At 38.0% G+C, this 20,936-nt stretch overlaps 1 protein-coding gene across 3 annotated transcripts in view; it reads left to right on the top strand.

Moving 5' to 3' along the window:
- Window positions 1-20,566, top strand: part of LOC306652046 (lysine-specific demethylase 5D) — a 44,969-nt gene extending 24,403 nt beyond the window's left edge. Inside the window, exons 7-22 of one of the 3 annotated variants that reach the window (XM_079125110.1) lie at window positions 5,910-6,091; window positions 6,189-6,351; window positions 12,159-12,278; window positions 12,395-12,589; window positions 12,863-13,044; window positions 13,125-13,249; window positions 13,368-13,515; window positions 15,577-15,673; window positions 16,235-16,593; window positions 17,016-17,154; window positions 17,638-17,817; window positions 17,953-18,090; window positions 18,297-18,896; window positions 19,143-19,221; window positions 19,423-19,622; window positions 19,703-20,566. In XM_079125110.1, coding sequence (XP_078981236.1) covers window positions 5,910-6,091; window positions 6,189-6,351; window positions 12,159-12,278; window positions 12,395-12,589; window positions 12,863-13,044; window positions 13,125-13,249; window positions 13,368-13,515; window positions 15,577-15,673; window positions 16,235-16,593; window positions 17,016-17,154; window positions 17,638-17,817; window positions 17,953-18,090; window positions 18,297-18,896; window positions 19,143-19,221; window positions 19,423-19,622; window positions 19,703-19,948 — 3,153 coding nt within the window. In that variant the 3' untranslated portion in view covers window positions 19,949-20,566. The remainder of the gene's footprint in view (window positions 1-5,909; window positions 6,092-6,188; window positions 6,352-12,158; window positions 12,279-12,394; window positions 12,590-12,862; window positions 13,045-13,124; window positions 13,250-13,367; window positions 13,516-15,576; window positions 15,674-16,234; window positions 16,594-17,015; window positions 17,155-17,637; window positions 17,818-17,952; window positions 18,091-18,296; window positions 18,897-19,142; window positions 19,222-19,422; window positions 19,623-19,702) is intronic. The other 2 variants (XM_079125109.1, XM_079125108.1) reach the window with 2 other exon arrangements.
- The last annotated feature ends 370 nt before the right edge of the window (window positions 20,567-20,936 follow it).

The following is a 20,936-nucleotide window of genomic DNA, read 5'->3' as shown; positions in this document are numbered from 1 at the left end:
ATTCCCTATCTTGGCTTCTTGTATTTTTAAGAGTACATTGTTTAATTTTTAACGTTTGTAAATTTTCCACTTTTTCTTGCTAGTTGTAATGCTGGGAGACTTCATGTTTTCAGATGTTTAAACTTCTTGTTACTTTTCTGTGAACATTATTCAGAAGAATGTTCCACATATACTTGTGTTTCACATATACTTGAAAATTAATTTTGCTGTTACTACATGGAACAGTTGGTGTCTTCTGAATCTGATTTATGTATTGTGTACAAATTCCTTATTTTCCTAACTGACCTTGGCTTTAGTTGAAAGTAAACAGTTATTAGTCTCCATCTACTATTATATACGTTTCTCCCTTTAATTTTGTGAAGTTTTATTTCACTTACATGGGACTTGTGGGGATTTTTTTGTATAAATGTTAACATCTTCATGAATAATAATAATCAGTGTACAATGTCTTTTCTCTTTGGTAATAATTTTTTAATAGTCTGTTGTCTGATACTAATGTAATCTATTTAGTTGTTCTATTAGTTATTTACATGAGGTTTTTCTATCCCCTTCTATATAGTTTTAATCTGTTATACCTGTCATAACTTTTAATTAGAAATTTTTTAATCATCTACATCTAAAAAGCTTAATGTAGAATTTAATTCTCCTTTGTGGTTTTTTCCACTTATATTTTTTTCTTCTCATTATCTCCATTATTCTTGTGTTTGATTTTTTATTAGTTGATTTTGGTTGTATATAATACCAGTACATTTTGACATAATTATGAAAGCATGAAACATAATTTGCTTTAATTCAGTAACTAGTACTTTTCCTTCTCTCCCTTTGCCCATCATGTTTCCTTTCCTCTGCTGGTCTTTCCTGTGTTCTTAGGTTTTTGAAGTGCATCATGGCTAGATATACATGAATTTACTGCAGTATATTTGTATACATACATAGGAAAGTTTGATCATATTTTTTTATTCATGTTTATTGTAAACAAATTGGACACATCTTGTTTCTTTGTACATGAAGTTAGGCATACCATTTGTGTAATCATACATTTACCTAGGGTATAGTTTTTGATTCATTCTGTTATTTTTTTTTTTCTCCCCCCACCCCTCCCACCCCTCTTTTCCCTCTATAGAGTCCCTCCTTCCTCCATTCCTGCCCCCCTCCCACCCCCTATATGTGTCCTCATCCGCTTATCAGCGAGATCATTCATCCTTTGGTTTTTTGAGATTGACTTATCTCACTTGGCATGATATTCTCCAGTTTCATCCATTTGCATGCAAATGCCGTGATTTCATTATTATTATGGCTGAGTAATATTCCATGGTATATATTATATATGCCACAGTTTTTTTATGCATTCATCAATTGAAGGGCATCTAGGTTGGTTCCATGGTCTGGCTATTGTGAATTGAGCAGCTATGAACACTGATGTGGCTGTATCTCTGTGGTATGCTGATTTTAAGTCCTTTGGGTATAGGCCAAGGAGTGGGATAGCTGGATCAAATGGTGGGTCCATTCCAAGTTTTCTAAGGAATCTCCACACTGCTTTCCAGATTGGCTGCACTAGTTTGCAGCCCCACCAGCAATGTATGAGTGTACTTTTTTCCCCACATCCTCTCCAACACCTATTGTTGCTTGTATTCTTGATAATCGCCATCTAATTGGGGTGAGATGGAATCTTAGTGTAGTTTTGATTTCATTTCTCTTATTACTAAAGATGGTAAACATTTTTTCATATGTCTGTTGATTGCTTGTAGATCTTCTGTGAAGTGTCTGTTCATTTCCTTAGCCCGTTTGTTGATTGGGTTATTTGTATTCTTGGTGTAGAGTTTTTTGAGTTCTTTATAGATTCTGGAAATTAGGGCTCTATCTGAAGTGTGAATGGCAAAGATTTTCTCCCACTCGGTAGGCTCTCTCCTTGCATTACTGATAGTTTCCTTTGCTGAGAGAAAGCTTTTTAGTTTGAATATATCCCAGTTATTGATACTTGCTTTTATTTCTTGTGCTATGGGAGTCCTGTTAAAGAAGTCTGATCCTAAGCCAACAAGTTGAAGATTTGGGCCTACTTTTTCTTCTATAAGATGCAGAGTCTCTGGTCTGATTTTGAGGTCCTTGATTTCATTGTGAGTTGAGTGTTGTGCAGGGTGAGAGGGATTTAGTTTCCTTCTGTTGCATATGGATTTCCAGTTTTCTCAGCACCATTTGTTGAAGAGGCTATCTTTTCTCCATTGCATATTTTTGGTACCTTTGTCTAGCATGAGAAAATTGTATTTATTTGGATTTGTGTCCGTGTCCTCTATTCTGTACCATTGATCTACCTGTCTATTTTGGTGCCAATACCATGCTGTTTTTGTTACTATTGCTTTGTAGTATAGTTGAAGTTGTGGTATTGCAATACCCCGTTTCACTCTTCCTGCTAAGGATTGCTTTAGCTATTCTGGGTTTCTTACTCTTCCAGATGAATTTCATAATTGCTTGCTCTATTTCTGTAAGGTACGTCATTGGGATTTTAATTGTAATTGCATTGAATCTGTATAGCACTTTAGGTAGTATGGCCATTTTGACAATATTAATTCTGCCTATCCAAGAACATGGGAGATCTTTCCATCTTCTGAGGTCTTCATTTCGGTTCTTCAGTGTTCTGTAGTTCTCATTCACCTCCCTCACCTTCTTCCTTGGATTAATTTTCAATTTTTTTGAGGTTATTAATGGAACAGTATTGCGCATTTTAATTTTCAACAGGTTCATTATTGCAGTATAGAAAAGCATTTGATTTATGTATTTTGATCTTTTACCCTGCTGCTTTGTTAAATTTGTTTATCAGCTTTAGAAATCTTATAGTGGAGTATTTTTGGTTCTTCTAAATATGGGGTTGTTATTGTGTTGTTAAATATGTAATGTTGTTAGAAAACGAGATAATTTGACTCTTCTATACAGTTGTTTCCCTTTAATTTTCATCTTATGTCTGATTAGACATAAATACAAGTGAGAGTGGACATCCTCATCTTGTTCCTGTAGGAAATGCTTTCAAATTTTTCTCCTTTAGTACGATGTTGGCCTAGGACTTGCATATGTAGGCTTTACAGTGGTAAGTTCCTTCTATAGGTTATCTGTTATTTTAGAAATGAACAGTGCCAGACTTTATAAAATGCACCTATTTTTTCAGCATCTGTTGAGATAGTCATGTTGTTCTTATCCTTATTCATGTTCTGATTTGCTCTTTTCTTTCCAACAGCTGTTTTGAAAGTAAGCTTTTGTGGTTTTCTTCTACCTTTCTTTCTGTTGCCCCTTTCCTCTGGCTCACACCTGGTCTATTTTGAGGGTTAAGGAACTCAGTCCTTTTTTCATTCTGGTAACTGAACTTCATGTTTTTCCAGATTTCATAGTATATAATGTGTGTTAGAGCATTTATTTGTTAACAAATAAGCTATTGATTATTTTGAGAGTAACTTGTAGAAGTATGTCACTTTTGTATTACTGTTCGTAATATTCTTTTTTTATAGAACTTCTGCAATTTGGCTATTCTGTCTCAGTGTGGAACTCTTTATAATTGTTTGAAGTACATTGAGCTTATTGTGGATGTACATGTGTTTTTTATCTAATTTGAGTTTTCAACCATCATTTCTTTGAATAGTCTTCCTCCTCTTCCCAGTCTCTGCTTCTAGGTTTTTAATATGCATATGTTGGTTGTCTTCAGGGTGTCCAACAACTGTCTTAAACTTTTTGTTCTTTTTGTTCTTCAGAGTGAATAATCCCATTTGATCTCATATTTTTTTCTGCCTGCTCAAATCAACTATCAAGTATTAGTAATAAATTTTCCACTGTAGTTAACACTGCTTTACGGGTCTAGAATTTCTGTTTTATACATTTTGTTCATTGAGTCCTGGTTTGAAGAGATTTGGTTCTCTCGGCCTTCTTTAAGTTTTAGATGGTTCTGTATACCTTTATAAGTATAGCTTAGCCTTTAAAAAACTTGAATATCTTTATTTTCTCAGTAACAGTTTCTATTTCCTTTCTGTTTGCTTTTTGGTCTTTTTATTTATTTATTTTTTAATTAATTTATTTTTAGTCGGTTGGTTTTTCAGTGAATAGGCCATACTTTTGGTTTTTAATGTGATGACCCTGAAAATCAAATGGGACTTTCACATCTGAATTTAATGTTTCTGCCTCTTGTGGCTTTAAATTGTTTATGGTGACTTTTCTAACCTATTTATGTAAGACTATTCTTTGTCATATTTTGACATTGAATACTCTTTCATTATTTGCAGGTTGGCTCTACTGTGTCCTTACTTAGGCTGGCCTTTGACCTGCCCTTTACCACTTTTCCTTACCCTTTGCTGTCTGCTTGCCAGTGCTTGAAGACCAACTGCAGATGAGCCCTTACAAATTCTAGATTCTTTTTTGAACCTGTTCTCTGTCCTGGGCTTATGTGGTTTTCAGGTTCCTTGTGATAAGTAAATGTATTTCAGAGCTCTTAATCCCCAAAGACTTCCATTTTCAGACTTTTTATCTCATCTACTGTTTGCCTCAGCTGCTATTCTTCCCCTCAGAATGATGGGTAGGCCATTTTCATGACTGTATTTTGCCCTTCAAATACCTGCTCTTTGACTATAAGATAATGAAGTCACACAGAATAAAAAATAAGCCTATTTGCATTAGTTTTAAAACACCTTACCAAGTAGTTCCAAACACAACTCTTTGAGAAGAAAGGTCTACTCTGTTTCATGGTGCCTACACCAGAAATGTAGGCTGATATCTTCACTACCAGAATCCAGGGAGTAAGAGTTGGGGAAGAATAAGTTAAAATGTCATGAAGCTTTTCTGCTGTGCTTGATTCTCTATTCTCTTGATGCAAGACAACTTTTAGTATTATACAAAATTGTGATAAATTTAAATCTGAGAATTTTTCCAGTTTTATTTCACTGTTTCTGTGGAGAGATGACCCTTGAAGTTTCAGATTTAAATTTTAATTTTAAATTTCAATTTAAATTTTAAATTAATAATTCTTCATCTTGGGAATGGGAAAACCTGATATAACCCACAGAAAGTAGCAAGTATAATACTGATATTCTGTAATGCATGAAAGCCCAGTAGCATAATGGAAAAGGGAATTGAGGGAGAAAAATAAAAAAGGATAGTATCAGAGGCTGAATTGGAGCAAATTATATTCTATCCTCCTATAATTATGTCAAAATGAACTCCAGTATTACACGTTCCAATAAGAATTTACAAATAAATTTTAAAGTAAGATAGAACCATGATTAAAATTAAAAAAGATGAAGAGCATAATTTTTTAAAAATACTTGGAATTGAACCCAGAGCACTTTACTACTGAATTATATCTCCAGTCTTTTGTTTGTTTGTTTGTTTTGAGACAGGTCTCATTAAGTTGGTTAGTGCCTCACTAATTTGTTGAGGCTGGCCTTGAGCTTGTGATCCTCCTGCCTCAGCCTCCCACGCAACTGGATTATATACTTGAACCACCACCCTCAGTTAAGAACACGATATATTTTTGACCAATAATACAGTAGAACATAAAAGGAAAATATGATATTGATAGAGGATGTAAAGAGAGGTTAAATAACACTATTATGCTGGCTATAAATTTTAATTAGTGGCCTAACAGAATGTCTAGAGTTTAACATATAACAGACATATGGGTTAAAGTGATTTTACTATTTATGAAAAGTGCTTTTTCATTTCTGGAGCCAGGCGGATCTTAATCTAGAAAATGGATAACTAATATTTTAGGCTACAGTGCTCTTTGTTCCTAGATGAAAGGATTTATTTCATACATGTACCTTTGAAGGGACCTGGAATGCTAACCAAAAGCAAGCCCTGAGACCACAATTGTCCTCCTCTGTAGGTCTGTTTCAGTCCTGCTCTGTAGCCCCACTGACCGATCTCTGATCCAACAGGAGTATGCGACCTGTGGTTGGAACCTGAATGTGATGCCTGTGCTCGATCAGTCTGTTCTCTGCCACATCAATGCAGACATCTCCGGTATGAAAGTGCCCTGGCTCTATGTGGGCATGGTTTTTTCAGCATTTTGTTGGCATATTGAGGATCATTGGAGTTACTCCATTAACTACCTGCACTGGTGAGCAGGACCAACGGTGGCTGGGAGATATATATATCAAGACTCCATTCTGCACAATTTATCCAGACTTTAATATATGTCCTATCTGTCTGAGCAGGGGTGAGCCAAAGACCTGGTATGGAGTACCCTCACTGGCAGCAGAGCATTTGGAGGAAGTGATGAAGAGTCTGACACCTGAGCTGTTTGATAGCCAGCCTGACCTCCTACACCAACTTGTCACCCTCATGAATCCCAACACCCTCATGTCACATGGTGTGCCAGTGAGTACCTGGAAGTAAGGGGCAAGGGGGCAAACTAATGTAATACCCTCCTAGGAAGAGGTAGAAACAATAAGAGCTTGGTTTTGGAGGAGGCAGTTACAAGCACTTTGCTGTGTAGACTAGATTCATCGTCACATTTCTGTCCCCTTCCATGCTGCCATCAAGTTGCACTCCTGTGTAAGTCCACTGGTATAGCAAAGTAGAAGAAAGAGACATGAGAGGATTACTTAGAAACTTAAAAGTATAAATCAAGACTTGGCATCCTTCACCTTAGCCTAGCTTATGATCAGTTTTCTCTTAGCATTACTAGGCATTAATTCAAACTTAAGAATACTCAGTGGGAATAAGGGAGTGGTTGCAGACTTTTGGGATTCTCTAGAATTGATTTTTATCAGCTTGCTCTGCAAATGAGTAAGTCTGTCAGATATAAATGAAGGTGGGTACTCTATCTTGTGGCACACTATGACTTTGTACACTATACTTTTTCTCATTTCATCATTTCTAAGCTCTGATTTAACTGCTACAAAAATTTCTAACATTTTCTGAGTTTTTCCATCTGAACAAAATGTCCTTGCATCTCCAAACTCCCTTCCTTTTCTAATGTTTTGTGAATACTACCTTGCATAGTTTTCCTCTTTTCATATTATTTTTTCTCTTATGGAAAAGATAATCCTGAATATTGATGGTAATGGAATCTTCCAGCTCTCTGTAGTTGCACCTTTTTCCTTTTCCTCATGACTAGTTCTGTTTTAGTCAGCTTTTTCACCCATGTGAAGAAAAGCCCAGATAAAAACAATTTTAGAGGAGGAAAATACATTTTAAACTCAGTTTCAGAGATCTCTGGGCCTGAAGTGAGGCAAAACAACAAGGCACAGAGGGCATGGCAGAGGAAAGCATAAGAAGTTTCATTGTGTGTGTTTCTGGTTTTGTTTTTGTTTTTGTTACCCATGTGCTCTACATAATGCTTTGCACAAACTCCATGTACATTTTAGGTTGGAAATGTCTTTTTACTTGCTAGTGTATAGTTGCTCATAGTATTCTCTATTGTTTACATTTCTATAAATATGATATTAATATCCTTACATTCATTTCTTTTTTATTGGTTCTTTTTAGTTGTACATAGCAGTAGAGTTTATTTTTATCAAGTTATACTGGGATGGAATATATTTTATTCACTGAAGGCCCCAGTCTTGTGGATGTACACGATTGTGGAATTCTCTGTGACACCATAGTGATGTACATAGTAGGCAAGTCAAGTTACATCAGATTCTTTGCAGTTTCTTTCCTATTCCTTACCCCAGTTCCTTCCCTTTTTGCCCCTGTCTAATCCTCTGAACTACTATCACCTCCCTGCTCCCTTCCCACCCTCCATTGTTGATTAGCTTTCACATGTCAGAGAGAATAGTCAGCCTTTGGCTTTTGAATACTGGCTTATTTCACATAGCATACTACTATCCAAATAAATCTGTTTACCAGCAAATGTCATAATTTTATTCTTTTTTGTGACTAAGGAATATTCCATTGTGTTTATATACCACAATTTCTATTTCCATTCTTCTGTTAATAGAACTTAGCTATTTTGAGTTGAGCTGGCTATAAATATCAATGGCTACATTACTATGCTGATGTTAAATCCTTTGGGTTATATACTCTGGTGTGGGATAAATGGTTCAAATGATGGTTCCATTCCAAGTTTTTCTGAGGCATCTTCATACTGCTCTCCAGACTGTTTACACTGATTCAAAAATGTTTGCGTGTTCCCTTTTCTCTACCATTTCACCAGTATTTATTAACTTGTATTCTTGATTGTTGCCATTCTTACTGGAGTGAGATGAAATCTCAGTGTAGTTTTAATTAGCATTTCTCTAATTGTTAGAAATGTTGAACTTTTTTTATATATATTTGTTCATCATATTTCTTCTTTTGAGAAGTGTCTATTTAGTTCCTTTGTCTATTTGTTGATTAGGTTATCTGTTTTTTCCATGTTAAGTTTTTTTGAGTTCTTTTTGTGTATTGGAGATTAATGAACTCCCTGAGGTATAAATGGCAAACATTTTCTCCCATTTCGAAGGCTCTCTCCTCATGTTCTTAACTGTTTCCTTTGCTGTGAAGAAGCTTTTTAGTTGGATATCAACCATTTATTGATTTTTATATTTTACTTCTCACACTTTAGGAGTCTTATTAAGGAAGTTGATTTACATTCATTTCTTATTCAGATTATTTGCATCCTCTATCATGCTCAAACTAAAAGCTCCCTAATTTTCTTAGTTGTCTCAAGGGGTAAATTTCTTTTTATTCAGTTTGCTGTTCTGTTATTTCATTTATCTTCTTGCTAAATCAGCTCTTCATCAGTATGTAATGGCTTGTCTTTTGTTTTATACTTTGTCTCCTACCTCTATAGTCACCCCAGTTCTATTTGTTCTGTGTGTATATGGAATATCTTTTTCCATTCTTTTGTTTTCACCTGTATGCACCCTTTCATCTAAGGGTAATCTGTTGTAAACAAGGTAGTTGGATCAGGTTTTTTATTCATTGTACCAAACTTTGCTTTCTTGAGAGTATGATTTTAATATGAACATTATCACTGCTTAAAATGGACTTTACTACTTTTGTTATTTGCTTTATACATATTGTGTGTTTTTATTCCTCAGATCTTCCATTGCTTTATTATTTGTGATTAATTGATTTGTTCTACAGTACTAGTGTTGTCCATCTCATTTCTTTTTTATTAGATACTAGAGTTATTTTATTAGAATTAACTACTTTAAAATGAGCAGTTTTCTGGCACTTACCATTAACTTAGTATTTGATGCTAATAATTTATATCAGATTAATTACATTTTCAGGAGCAGATGTTAAAACATTTGCTTCCTTTGTAGTCTATCCTTTTTTTTTTTCATATTTTTCTTGTTAGTATAAAATGACAAGAGGATTTTTAAGTATAGATATATACTGGTACTGTTTTATATTTGTTGCTATAGCTACTTTTAACAGTGTCGTTACATTGTTTGTATAACCCAGGTTACACTCAAATGACCTTTCACTTCAGCCTGAAAGAATTTCTTTTGTGCATTTTGTAAGCCTGTCTATCAGAGACAAACTACCTCATTTTTGACTTTGGGTTGAATTCAGTATTTTTCTTTATCTTTCTCTTCCTTTTTTTTCCTTCAAGTACTTGGAATTGAATCCTGGGGTGCTTTACCACAGAGCTACACCCTCAGTCCTTTTTTATTTTGAGACAGGGTCTTACTACATTGGTGAGGCTGGTCTTGAACCATCCTCCTGAGTTGCTGGAATTATAAAAGCATGCCACTGTGCCTGCTCCACATCTTCACTGGATGCGTTGATCCCAGTTCTTTCCAGTATTTGTGGTTTCCTTTTCTTTTTTTTGGCTGAGAGGTGTTGAGAATTTAACTTAGGACCCTGCATGCAAGGCAAGCACTCTAGCAACTGAGCTATATCCCCAGCCCAGTATTTGTGATTTCTAATAACAGTTTTACTGAGAATCCAGAACTGTGACAAATCACTTCCTTTTTTGCATCAAAGATTCTCTTCATGCCTTTTCTTTTGGCAAAAGATGTCTCTTTCAGTTTTTCTAATTTAGAGTACACTAGGTGTTTCACGTCTTCCTTCACATTTGGAAGTTATTCAGCCATCATTTCTTCAGCTATTCTTTCTGCATGTTCTGGAATGTTCAGTTCTGCATGTGTTCATGCACTTGATGGTTTCATAGACTTTTTTTTCAGCCTTTATTTCCCTCTGCTTCTCAAGTTAGATTACCTAAATAAATCTGTCTTAAAGTTCACTAATTTTTTCTGCCTGTTCGTATCTACTGTTGAATGTAATGAATATTTTACTCGTTTATGCAGCTTTGAGGACCAGATTTTTTTACTTTTGTATCTTTGATTGGGATTTTGGGAAAAACATCATTCTCTTGCTTTTCTTTAGTTCTTTATGCATTATTTCTTTAGTGTTTGAGCCTACTTAAGAGGGTTTATCTGGTTCTGGTGTCCTAAGTACAGTGCACCAGTTATTTCAGTTTTTGTTGTTTTGTTTTGTTTTGTTTAACAGTCACACTAACTAGGTTTGTATATGTGCTGCCAATTTTTTTGCATGTATTTATCAGCGGTAGAAACTGCATTATTCCCCCTACCCTCTTCTTTATTGTTGTTTTCTATTTTAGTTGTATAATTAATGACTTTCCTGAACTTATTTTTTTTGTGGTTTATTAAGTAAAATTTACATAATGCAAAATTAATTTACTAAAAACAAATTATGTGACACTAAGCAGTTTTAAGTATTTGTGCAACCACCATTTCTCTAGTTATAGGACATTTCATAACCGCTTCTCCACTCCAAAGAAATCTCAAACCCATGAAGTTATTCCCCTTACCTCCTCAGCTAGGTCTGGGATCACAGGTTTACTTTTTAATCTTGATAAACTTGGATTTATTTTATAAACATAATCTGTGGACTTGGCTGTTGTTACTTTTCACTTGGTGTGACTTCCCCAGGGTTCATCTGTGGTGTAGAGGCATGTGACAGTAGTTCTTGCTTTTATGGTTGAGTAATGTTCTGCTGTATTTACAAACTGCATTGTGTTTATCCATTCATCACTTGATGAGCAGTGGATTTCTGTCCACCTTTTGACAGTTGTAAATGATGAAGTTGTGACGTTCATGCCTTTTCTTTTGGCAAAAGATGTCTCATCTTTTGCCAAAAGATGTCTCATCTTTTGCCAAAAGAAAAGGGGAATAACTTCATGGGTAAGGGGAATAACTTCATGGGTTTGAGATTTCTTTGGAGTGGAGAAGCGGTTATGAAATGTCCTATAACTAGAGAAATGGTGGTTGCACAAATACTTAAAACTGCTTAGTGTCACATAATTTGTTTTTAGTAAATTAATGTGAAGTTTTCCTTAGATCCATAAAATTCTCTCCTGGTCTTCTTAAATTGCATCTGTTTTGGAATCAGTTTTAGTACTCTTTAAAATTGCTTCAGACTTCACCTCCTACTTGGGCAATACATGAAAAGTCAAAAGCAACAGTTTTCTAAGGTCTTTTCTAAGTATATGTAGCCTGGTCAGGTCTCAGAAGTGGAAGTAAGCTTTTCGGAGTCCTTATTCCCAAAGTATTTGTCTCCCATTTTATCCCTCTGATATATTAGAGAGTCTGTTGTTTGTCCAGTCTCTTTTAAACCAGGAGCAGCTAATTCATTTGCTTTTATGTATTTTCCTCAAACACAGCTAGGGAATTCTTTCCTGTTCTGAGGAAGCCATCAGGCAAGTAAGATTAAAGTCAGGCCTTTGAGCTGCTCCTACAAGTCACCAACTAGAGCAAAATATCCTCTTTTCTTTTTTTTTTTTGTTTTTGTTTTTGTTTTGTTTTGTTTTGTTTTTTTCCTTTTGTAAGTATTCTGGAGTTGATAAGAAATTCAATACAGAATTTTGTGAATTTATCACAGAATTTTTTAAATGATTAATACTTCACCAGCTTAGCTAGTAGAGGGACAAAATTTTGTACCTTCTAATTCCATCATTTTTGATGACTTCTGAAATATACATTTCTTTGTATCGCCAAGAATCTTCTTCACTTGTTTGTGAACATTTTGTATTTCTTAAATTGTGTATTGTTTTTCTTTGTGCTCTTCTCTGAATATTACTTTTAACATTCACAGTCTGGTTCCTCTTAGAGCCTATACTTAAGTCTTTCCACTCTTTTCCTACATCAAAAACAGTACTTGTAAGTCAACATTCCACTGTTAGTTCTCATCCACACTATTTCTTTCTGTTTTCTTCCCTTTTTCAGGTTGTTCGTACAAATCAGTGTGCAGGGGAGTTTGTCATCACTTTCCCCCGTGCTTACCACAGTGGCTTTAACCAAGGCTACAACTTTGCTGAGGCTGTCAACTTTTGCACTGCTGACTGGGTAAGTTTAAAATCCAGTGAGCTTGCAGGTAGAAAGATAAATATAGTTTCAGTAAATGTGGCTTTGGTAAGCATTGGTTTCCAGCTAGCCATATGCAATCTTAAACATACTTGCAGCTACCTGCTGGACGCCAGTGTATTGAACACTACCGCCGGCTTAGGCGATATTGTGTCTTCTCCCATGAAGAGCTTATCTGCAAGATGGCTGCCTTCCCGGAGAAGTTGGATCTAAATCTAGCAGTGGCTGTGCACAAGGAGATGTTCATTATGGTGCAGGAGGAACGGCGTCTACGAAAAGCCTTGTTGGAGAAGGTGGGTGGTAGAGACCAGGGCTTCAGAATTCAATGGATATCCTATTGTAGGGAGTCAAAGACCAGCTTTGAGTAAGCACTCTACACCATATCTTTTAAGTCATACATTTTGAAATGAAAGGGCAGACTGTATGTGTTCATATTTTCTTCTTCCAATTTCTCTGCAGCTATCCTTACAAGGTTGAGCCCACAACAGGGCTCATTGTTGGCTGAGGTGGGGTGTCCACAACCCTGCTCCTAGTCTTTACAGTATATGTGGGTTGAACACCCCCAGGGCATCACGGAGGCTGAACGAGAGGCTTTTGAGCTGCTTCCAGATGATGAGCGTCAGTGCATGAAGTGCAAGACGACGTGTTTCCTATCAGCCCTAGCATGCTACAACTGCCCAGATGGCCTTGTCTGTCTGTCCCACATCAATGATCTTTGCAAGTGTTCAAGTAGCCAACAGTATCTACGGTAAGTATAAAGTCTACCTGAAAGAAATGAAAGATCACAGAGCTGGGCCAGATATGTTTTTCTTTGCCTTCTTTCTGCAGATATCGGTACACCTTGGATGAGCTGCCAACCATGCTGCATAAGCTCAAGGTTCGGGCTGAGTCTTTTGACAATTGGGCCAACAAAGTGCGAGTGGCCCTGGAAGTGGAGGATGGTCGGAAGCGCAGTGAGTAATGAGAAATGGAAAGATGTCTTCAGCACGCTCTTTCATCAGTATTCCTTACCACCCTTTTCTGCCTTTCATAACACTGCCCTCCTCCTGCAAATTTGAATTCTCTCTGTAGGTTTTGAAGAGCTAAGGGCACTGGAGTCTGAGGCCCGTGAGAGGAGGTTTCCTAATAGTGAGCTGCTTCAACAGTTAAAGAACTGCCTGACTGAAGCAGAGGCTTGTGTTTCCCAAGTCCTGGGGCTGGTCAGTGTTCAAGGAACAAGGTAAGTTAGAAGAGAGAACAAAAACCAGTGGTAATGTATAACAGTGAATAACAAAAATGGATAGGCTACAATATGGAGTTCATTTAACTAAAATTAATATTTTACATATGGCCATATTGCTAAATGAAGCTTATGTAGCTCTGTTTAAGAAATATGGACCCAATATTGGGCAAATAATAGAAAGAATGTACATAATACATGAGCAGAAAATAGTATAGTATGAACTAGAAATCATGTAAGTAGAAATTTCAAAAAATACAATTTGAAATTACACTATGAATAGCAGTGAAAATAAAGGTGAGAGCAGAATTACTCTTGTCTGACTTGTTAGGAAATCTCAAAAAAGAATCAGGAATCAGAATTCCTAGGAAATCTGCTCCTGGCTGTGTACATGGGTAAATTTTAGTGATTAAATCCACAGATCTTATTTAATTTTGGTTGTCAGTATAGATGATAAGAGATACATGTATCAGCAAATTGAAAAACCAAGTGATTATATTTTGTATGTTTTAGTAAAAAGTAGCAAAACTAATAATTGATTACAGTATTAAGTCAAATAATTTTAAAAATTGAAATAAATTTTACAAAAATAAAAGATATGGCAGTCGCACAGACTTTTAAATACATCAGGAATGATCATTTGCTTAAGTGCCAGAATCAGATATCAAGAAGGTGAAGCAAGTGTATCATTACTTTGAAGCCACTTCAATTTGATTAAGTTTTATAGGTTTGAGGAAACAGTAAAAAATGCTGAAGTGGAGAGAAGTACATGGTAAAATAAATAATAGAAAGTTCGTTGTTTCACACTAGTATGAAGGGTTGTTCTGATGAGAGAGCTTCTTTCAAAAATTATTAACATGATCTATAATGGAGAATCAAGATGTTAAGATAAGAGATTTTCATTTTTCACCTTTCTGTGCCACTTTAATATTCAGTAACATTAATTTCAAACATATTTCTTACACGTTGCAATTTTTATATCTGCCATACTTTAGAAGTACATTATTTCATATACTTCTGCTTCTTGTTTCAGACCTGCATTCTGAATATTAAATTTCTTCAATAGATGAAAAATTTAAATTTTAGAATAAATAAATTCCCTTTTTTTAGTTCCTCTCTCTACTCCATGTTTCAAAAGAAATGAAGTTTTCTCACCTTAATATTCATGACACTTTTTATCAGAAGGCCTTTGGGTTTTAAGAATTACAACTTTTTGAAAATATTTATTTTTAATTGACATACAACACTTGCAAATATGTATGTAATAACATGTTTCAGTGTATGTATATGTTGTCTAATGATCAGATAAAGGTAAGCATACCTACCTCCACAAATGCTGTATCATTTTGTTTGCTGTGAAAATGGCAAATTTCTGTTATTTTTGAAGTATACCATAAATTATCTCTATGGTTTTGATTTTAGTCTGTCTTAAGTTTCCAGTCTTCTAACTTTGTGGCTTTCAGTTATTTTTCACTTATAGACAATGAGACTATATCTTAGAAATTATCCTCCCTTGAAACTATTCCATTTCTGTCAAAATTCACCCTTTCCTAGAACACATCTGCCCTTTTTGAACATTTGCATCATTACTCAAAACTCTTTTTATACTAATTCTTACATTTCATTTTGTTTAAAAATTATTCTAATCTTCCAACATTTCTGTAATTAGACTTATTATCTTTAGTCTGAGTTTGATAGGTTATATTCCTGTTGTCTGTTTATTTTTACATACTTTTCTCTTTCTTCATTTCTACTTTTCACTGACTTGCTATGAAAAGAATAACCTACTTGTGTTAATGTGTTGTTCTATACATCTAATGGTAACAGCTTCCAAACTGTATTTCCTCAGAGACTTGGACTCTGAGACATTGCTATTTTCGGACTCTTTTTTTATATTTGTTTCTGTTAGGAATAAAATGTTTTCAAGTCTATTTATATCTTAACTTTTTGTTTCAGTAGCAGAATTAGAAGGTAGATCTTTACAGGTATATTGCAGGAGAGCAAAATAAGAATGGTCTTGGTTGGTTCATTGACTAAGTCTTTTCTCCTTGGCTCTTAAAGGATGGAAACTCCACTACTTACCCTGCCTGAGCTTCAGATCCTCTTTGAACAGATGGGCAGCCTGCCATGTGCTATTAATCAGATTGGGGATGTTAAGGTGAGGAGGGACCTTTCCAGATGGAAGTTTTGTTAACAGGAGATAATGGGGGAGAATTCCAAGAACAAAGAGAACTTCAAAACCTGGTTGTTCTAAACAACTCCTGTAACACCAGATTCTTTCCTAGAAGATAGGGAATTGGGTAGTTCCCTATTGTCCTTGTCCTTAAAGGTTATAGTTTCCAGAGATTTTATTTGGGGAGATCCCATATAAAACTTAAGATGGTAAACAGATATTAAAGATACTGACACATACATCTAAATCTTGTTCATGGGATTAGAGAACGTGATCAGTTTTTGTATTGTCCGGAGGCTTTCAAGGATAAAATTGTATTATAATGGAACTGGAAAAGTAATTTTGGGATAATTCAAGAGGACATTTAGGATTCTGTGATAAACAACCTTCAACAGTTTACAAAGCTAAAGATCTTGTCTTAGGACATGGTTAATAACAAGTATAAATCAAAAGAAAACACCTGTGAGAGAAGATGGGTAATGCGTTAAGACTAAGTGGTTTGAGTGTCTGGTTGGCTGAAAATCTGTATTCTGATTTCCTATACAGGATGTCCTGGAACAGGTGGAGGCCTATCAAGTTGAGGCCCGTGAGGCTCTGACCTCTCTGCCTCCTAATCTAGGGCGGCTGCAGTCTTTATTGGAGAAGGGACAGAAGCTGGGTGTGGAAGTACCTGAAGCCCATCAGCTTCAGCAACAGGTGCAGCAGGCACAATGGCTAGATGAAGTGAAGCAGGCATTGGCACCCTCAGCCCAAAGGGAGTCTCTAGTCATCATGCAAAGACTGTTGGTAATGGGTGCCAAGATAGCCTCCAGCCCTTCTGTGGACAAGGCCCTGGCTGAGCTTCAAGAACTGCTGACCATTGCAGAATGCTGGGAAGAAAAAGCCCATTTCTGTCTGGAGGCCAGGTGGGTTCCAAACTCTACCCATCCAAATGCTTCCAATAATCTTTGCCTTAGTTTATGGATAATCCAAAGAATGAATTCTAAGGGTGACCTTGGACACCAGACTCCAATTAGGCATTTGCTAAGCTCCTCACAAATTGTCATCCAGTCCCATATCTTTTGCTGTTTTGGCAGTCCCTTACCTTATTACAGGTATTAACCAAGGAGATACGCCTTGGCTCAGGTTTTTCTCTGACCCTAGATACTCTTAGATAGCTTGCAAGTTTCCCATATGTCCCTATTAGTACTTAGAACATTCCTCACATGTGGGCCATTGCTGTTCCCTTTGTCTGACCTTTTCTTGGTGATGCTTTTAGCAAGCCCAAAGTGCACACAGATATCATCTGTAATATTTAATAGTGGATTTGTTTCCCAAACATGTCTAGGCAAAAACATTCACCAGCCACATTGGAAGCTATAATCCGTGAGGCGGAAAACATCCCTGTTCACCTGCCTAACATCCAGGCCCTCAAAGAAGCTCTAACTAAGGCACACGCTTGGACAGCTGATGTGAATGAAATTCAGGTGAGGACTGGTTATTTTTCTGATGGCAGGCCTCCAAATGGACAAAAGAAAAATCTACTTCAACATTTTTACTCAGTTGGGTCATTCTAGAAACAACATGGGACATTGAGGGCTAGATGCCACTAGAACAGGGACAATTCTACTTCAGTTTTCTTACTCCATTGGGTTGTGAATGTGAAGAAGGAGGTTGAAGGGCTCAGTTGAGGAGCTGAATATTTCAGGATAACTGCAATAGGGAAGAAGCATGTGACTGAGAGCTGAGCAGAGGCCCCCTATATAAGGGAGGACAAAGAAAGGGAACCATAAGGGGGAGGTACTGGCCCAAGGGAAATTTTGGGCTCTGAGTGAATGGAAGTACGACCACCAGAAGAAAAGTGCCTAATTTTGCCTTTTGCCCTGTTCTGTGATTATACAGCATAATACCAGCCTTGTTCACTCAAATATAGACATAATCATTGACAAAACTGAGCTCTCTCTTGCCAGAATGGTGACCACTACCCCTGCTTGGACGATTTGGAGGGTCTGGTAGCAGTGGGCCGGGACCTGCCTGTAGGATTGGAGGAGTTGAAACATCTGGAGCTTCAGGTACTAACAGCACATTCTTGGAAGGAAAGAGCTTCCAAGACCTTCCTCAAGAAGAATTCTTGCTACACCCTGCTGGAGGTGAGACCTGGCACCTTAACAAACAAGCACTTTCTGTGCCTGACCCTAGCTTTTGAGACAGCTCCTAAGAGAATGGAAGCTTTGGGCACATTGGAGAGAGAAAGGTCAATTATCTCCCCTGTCTGTCTGCTATAGGTCCTTTGCCCATGTGCAGATGCTGGCTCAGACCGAATTAAGCGCAGCCGGTGGCTGGAGAAAGAGCTAGGGCTCTACAAATCTGACACAGAGCTACTCGGACTGTCTGCACAGGATCTCAGGGACCCAGGATCTGTGGTAAGCAACTTGACACAGATGGGGAGAGTTGAGTTCTGGGTATCTCCCTAAAAAACCAGCAGCGTCAGGACATCTGAACAAAACAGAATGACCACTGGCATTGTTTGAGCCCCGCACCTCTTTCCTGGTTAGAAGTATTCAGGGAGCCCGAGAACAAAGGGGGATGGGCCGCTGACCTGCTTTTCCCCTTCTCCTGGACCCAATAGGTCATAGCCTTCAAGGAGGGGGAACAGAAGGAAAAGGAAGGTATCTTGCAGCTTCGTCGCATCAACTCAGCCAAGCGAAATCCACTGGCATCATCAACTACAGTCTCCTCTGCAACCTCCATCTGTGTGTGTGGGCAGGTGCCAGCCAGGGTGGGAGCACTACAGTGTGACCTGTGTCAGGATTGGTTCCATGGCCAGTGTGTGACAGTGCCCCGCCTCCTCAGCTCCCTGCAGCCTAGTCTTACCTCATCCCCACTGCTGGCCTGGTGGGAATGGAACACCAAATTCCTGTGCCCACTGTGCATGCGCTCACGGCGACCACGCCTGGAAACCATCCTGGCACTGCTGGTAGCCCTGCAAAGACTACCTGTTCGTCTACCTGAGGGTGAAGCTCTGCAGTGCCTCACAGAGAGGGCCATTGGCTGGCAGGGCCGTGCCAGACAGGCTCTCGCCTCGAAGGATGTGACTGCTCTGTTGGGGCAACTAGCTGAGCTTCGCCAACAGCTGCAGACTGAACCCAGGTCCAGGAATTCCCATACCTATTCTTCAGCCCCTGCCTCTGACCCCCTCAGAGAAGACAGTGGCAACACTGTGCCTAAGGTGAGCTGCCCAGCCCGATCCTTGTTGTCAAATTCTTGTCTTCAGTGCTATTTCTGTGTGTACTCCAATGTTCCTGCACGATTCTGCATCCAACTGAGTCCCTAAGCACTGCCCCTTGCCAGCAGGCTGAGGCTTCCTTTTCCTTCCTCCAGGAGGGACAGATCCCAGGTTTAGAATTAGGAGAGGGAAAATAGGGTCCAGTTCTTCAGTTTAATTATTGCTGCCCATTTTTGCTCCTTTTGGCAGGTCAAGGGATTTCTGAAGACTGAAGAAAGCATGACCAGGCCTGAGAAGTTAGCTTCAGGGGAGGTCTCAGGTAAAAGCGGTAGGTATAGACGTGTATCAATGGGCAACTAACTGGTTATGGTCAGAGTGACTTCTGTGGGTTTCAGTCTGCTGTGATTAAAATGTATTAAGACTTAGGACATCTTCCTTTTTTCCCTCTTGTTCTAATTAGTTGTACATAACAGAATGCATTTACACGTTTTTATACACCTTTAATGGAGCTTGTCCCACTACTTCCTAGATCTGGAACTGCTATCCTCGTTGTTGCCACAGTTGACTGGTCCTGTGTTGGAACTGCCAGAGGCAACCCGGATCCCCCTGGAGGAGCTCATGATGGAGGGGGATCTGCTTGAGGTGTCCCTGGATGAGAATCACAGCATCTGGCAGCTGCTACAGGCTGGACAGCCTCCAGACGTAGAGCGGATCCGCACACTTCTGGAGGTAAGTGAGAGATCAAGCCAAGTAGCAAGAAGCTGAGTCCTGACCATTCACCACAACCTCATTCTGCTTGTGTGTTGTAGCTCGAGAAACCTGAGCATCAAAGCAGTCGAACAAGGGGCCAGGCACTGGGGAGGCGACAGCAGAGACGGAAGCAGAAAGTGGATCAGGGAAGGAAGAGTGAGGATCTTATTCAAGAAGAGGTGGAGTCAAAAAAGGCCCGGAGCTCAGGGGAACAATCATTCGAAGAAGAAACAGACCATGAAAATCTCTTGCTGTCATGCCCTAGTGAACACAGCCCCATCTTGGAAGGGAATCAGAACAGCTGACAATGGAAGGATCCAGGGCCTTCACCTTCTCCTTTAATGCCTTTGCTCCATCTGTCCTCCCTACATCAGCAAGAGTTGTGACAGTAGCATGCATGGGTTTTACTTTCTTTTTAAGCCCTGCCTCCTGTTCAGGACTTCAGTAGGGGCTTATTTCCCATGCAGAATCTGACACCAGATTTTAATATCCTAATGATACTGTAATACCATATTAATGGTCCTCAGTTCCCAAGGACCATGTCCTGTTTGTCTCCTGCCAGCAACATCCATGGGACTAGCATAGAGAAAGTGATTTCCTAACCCAGCTTAATTTCCAGTAAGGATGGGAGCAAATAAGATTTGAGAGAGGCCAAGCATATATCCTTCTCCCAACTACTTTGTCTTAAATCCTGTTTTTTTCTTCATCTTGTACCTCTAAAATATTTGGTGCTTCAAGGCTTCATCCTCTCCCCTTGGCTTCTCCCCTTGGTTCACACTGTAAAAAGGACATTTTATGTTGTAACTACTTGTTAAGGGCAACAAGATTAGAGTGAGACTCAAAAGTCCTGGTTCTAGCACATTTTTAATGTGCTTCTTTTTGTTAAAAATAAAACAATGATTGTGTTTTAATCTCTGGATCTGATTTATACTTTTGGGAACAGTGGAGTGACCATATCCCAAACAAATGAATCCAAAAAAATTTTTACTCTGTTGGGGCAGTGGGAAGGCATGAGAGTAAGTATAATTGTTGCATAAGATGTAAGGAGTTCAGAGGTTATTTTATAATCTGTCCTTCACAATTGTCCATTTGCACCTGGATCATTAAATTGAAAGGCTATCCTTTCTCCAATTTCTTTATGCTGCTTGGACAAGACCAGTTAAATCCTGTGAGCAAACCAGGCTTTTTCCTTTGCATTTCTTACTGATCCAGTCAGGCAAACTCTTGGGCTTCCCCTAATTCCTTGTAGTAGCCACATGTCCTCTTCCTTTTGAATCTGTTGAATGTTTTCCT

This window comes from Sciurus vulgaris, assembly GCF_902686455.1.
Source record: "Sciurus vulgaris genome assembly, chromosome: Y".
Classification (NCBI taxonomy): Eukaryota; Metazoa; Chordata; class Mammalia; order Rodentia; family Sciuridae; genus Sciurus; species Sciurus vulgaris.
The sequence above is the reverse complement of the archived record's forward strand: the minus strand, read 5'-3'. Positions and strand labels throughout refer to the sequence as shown.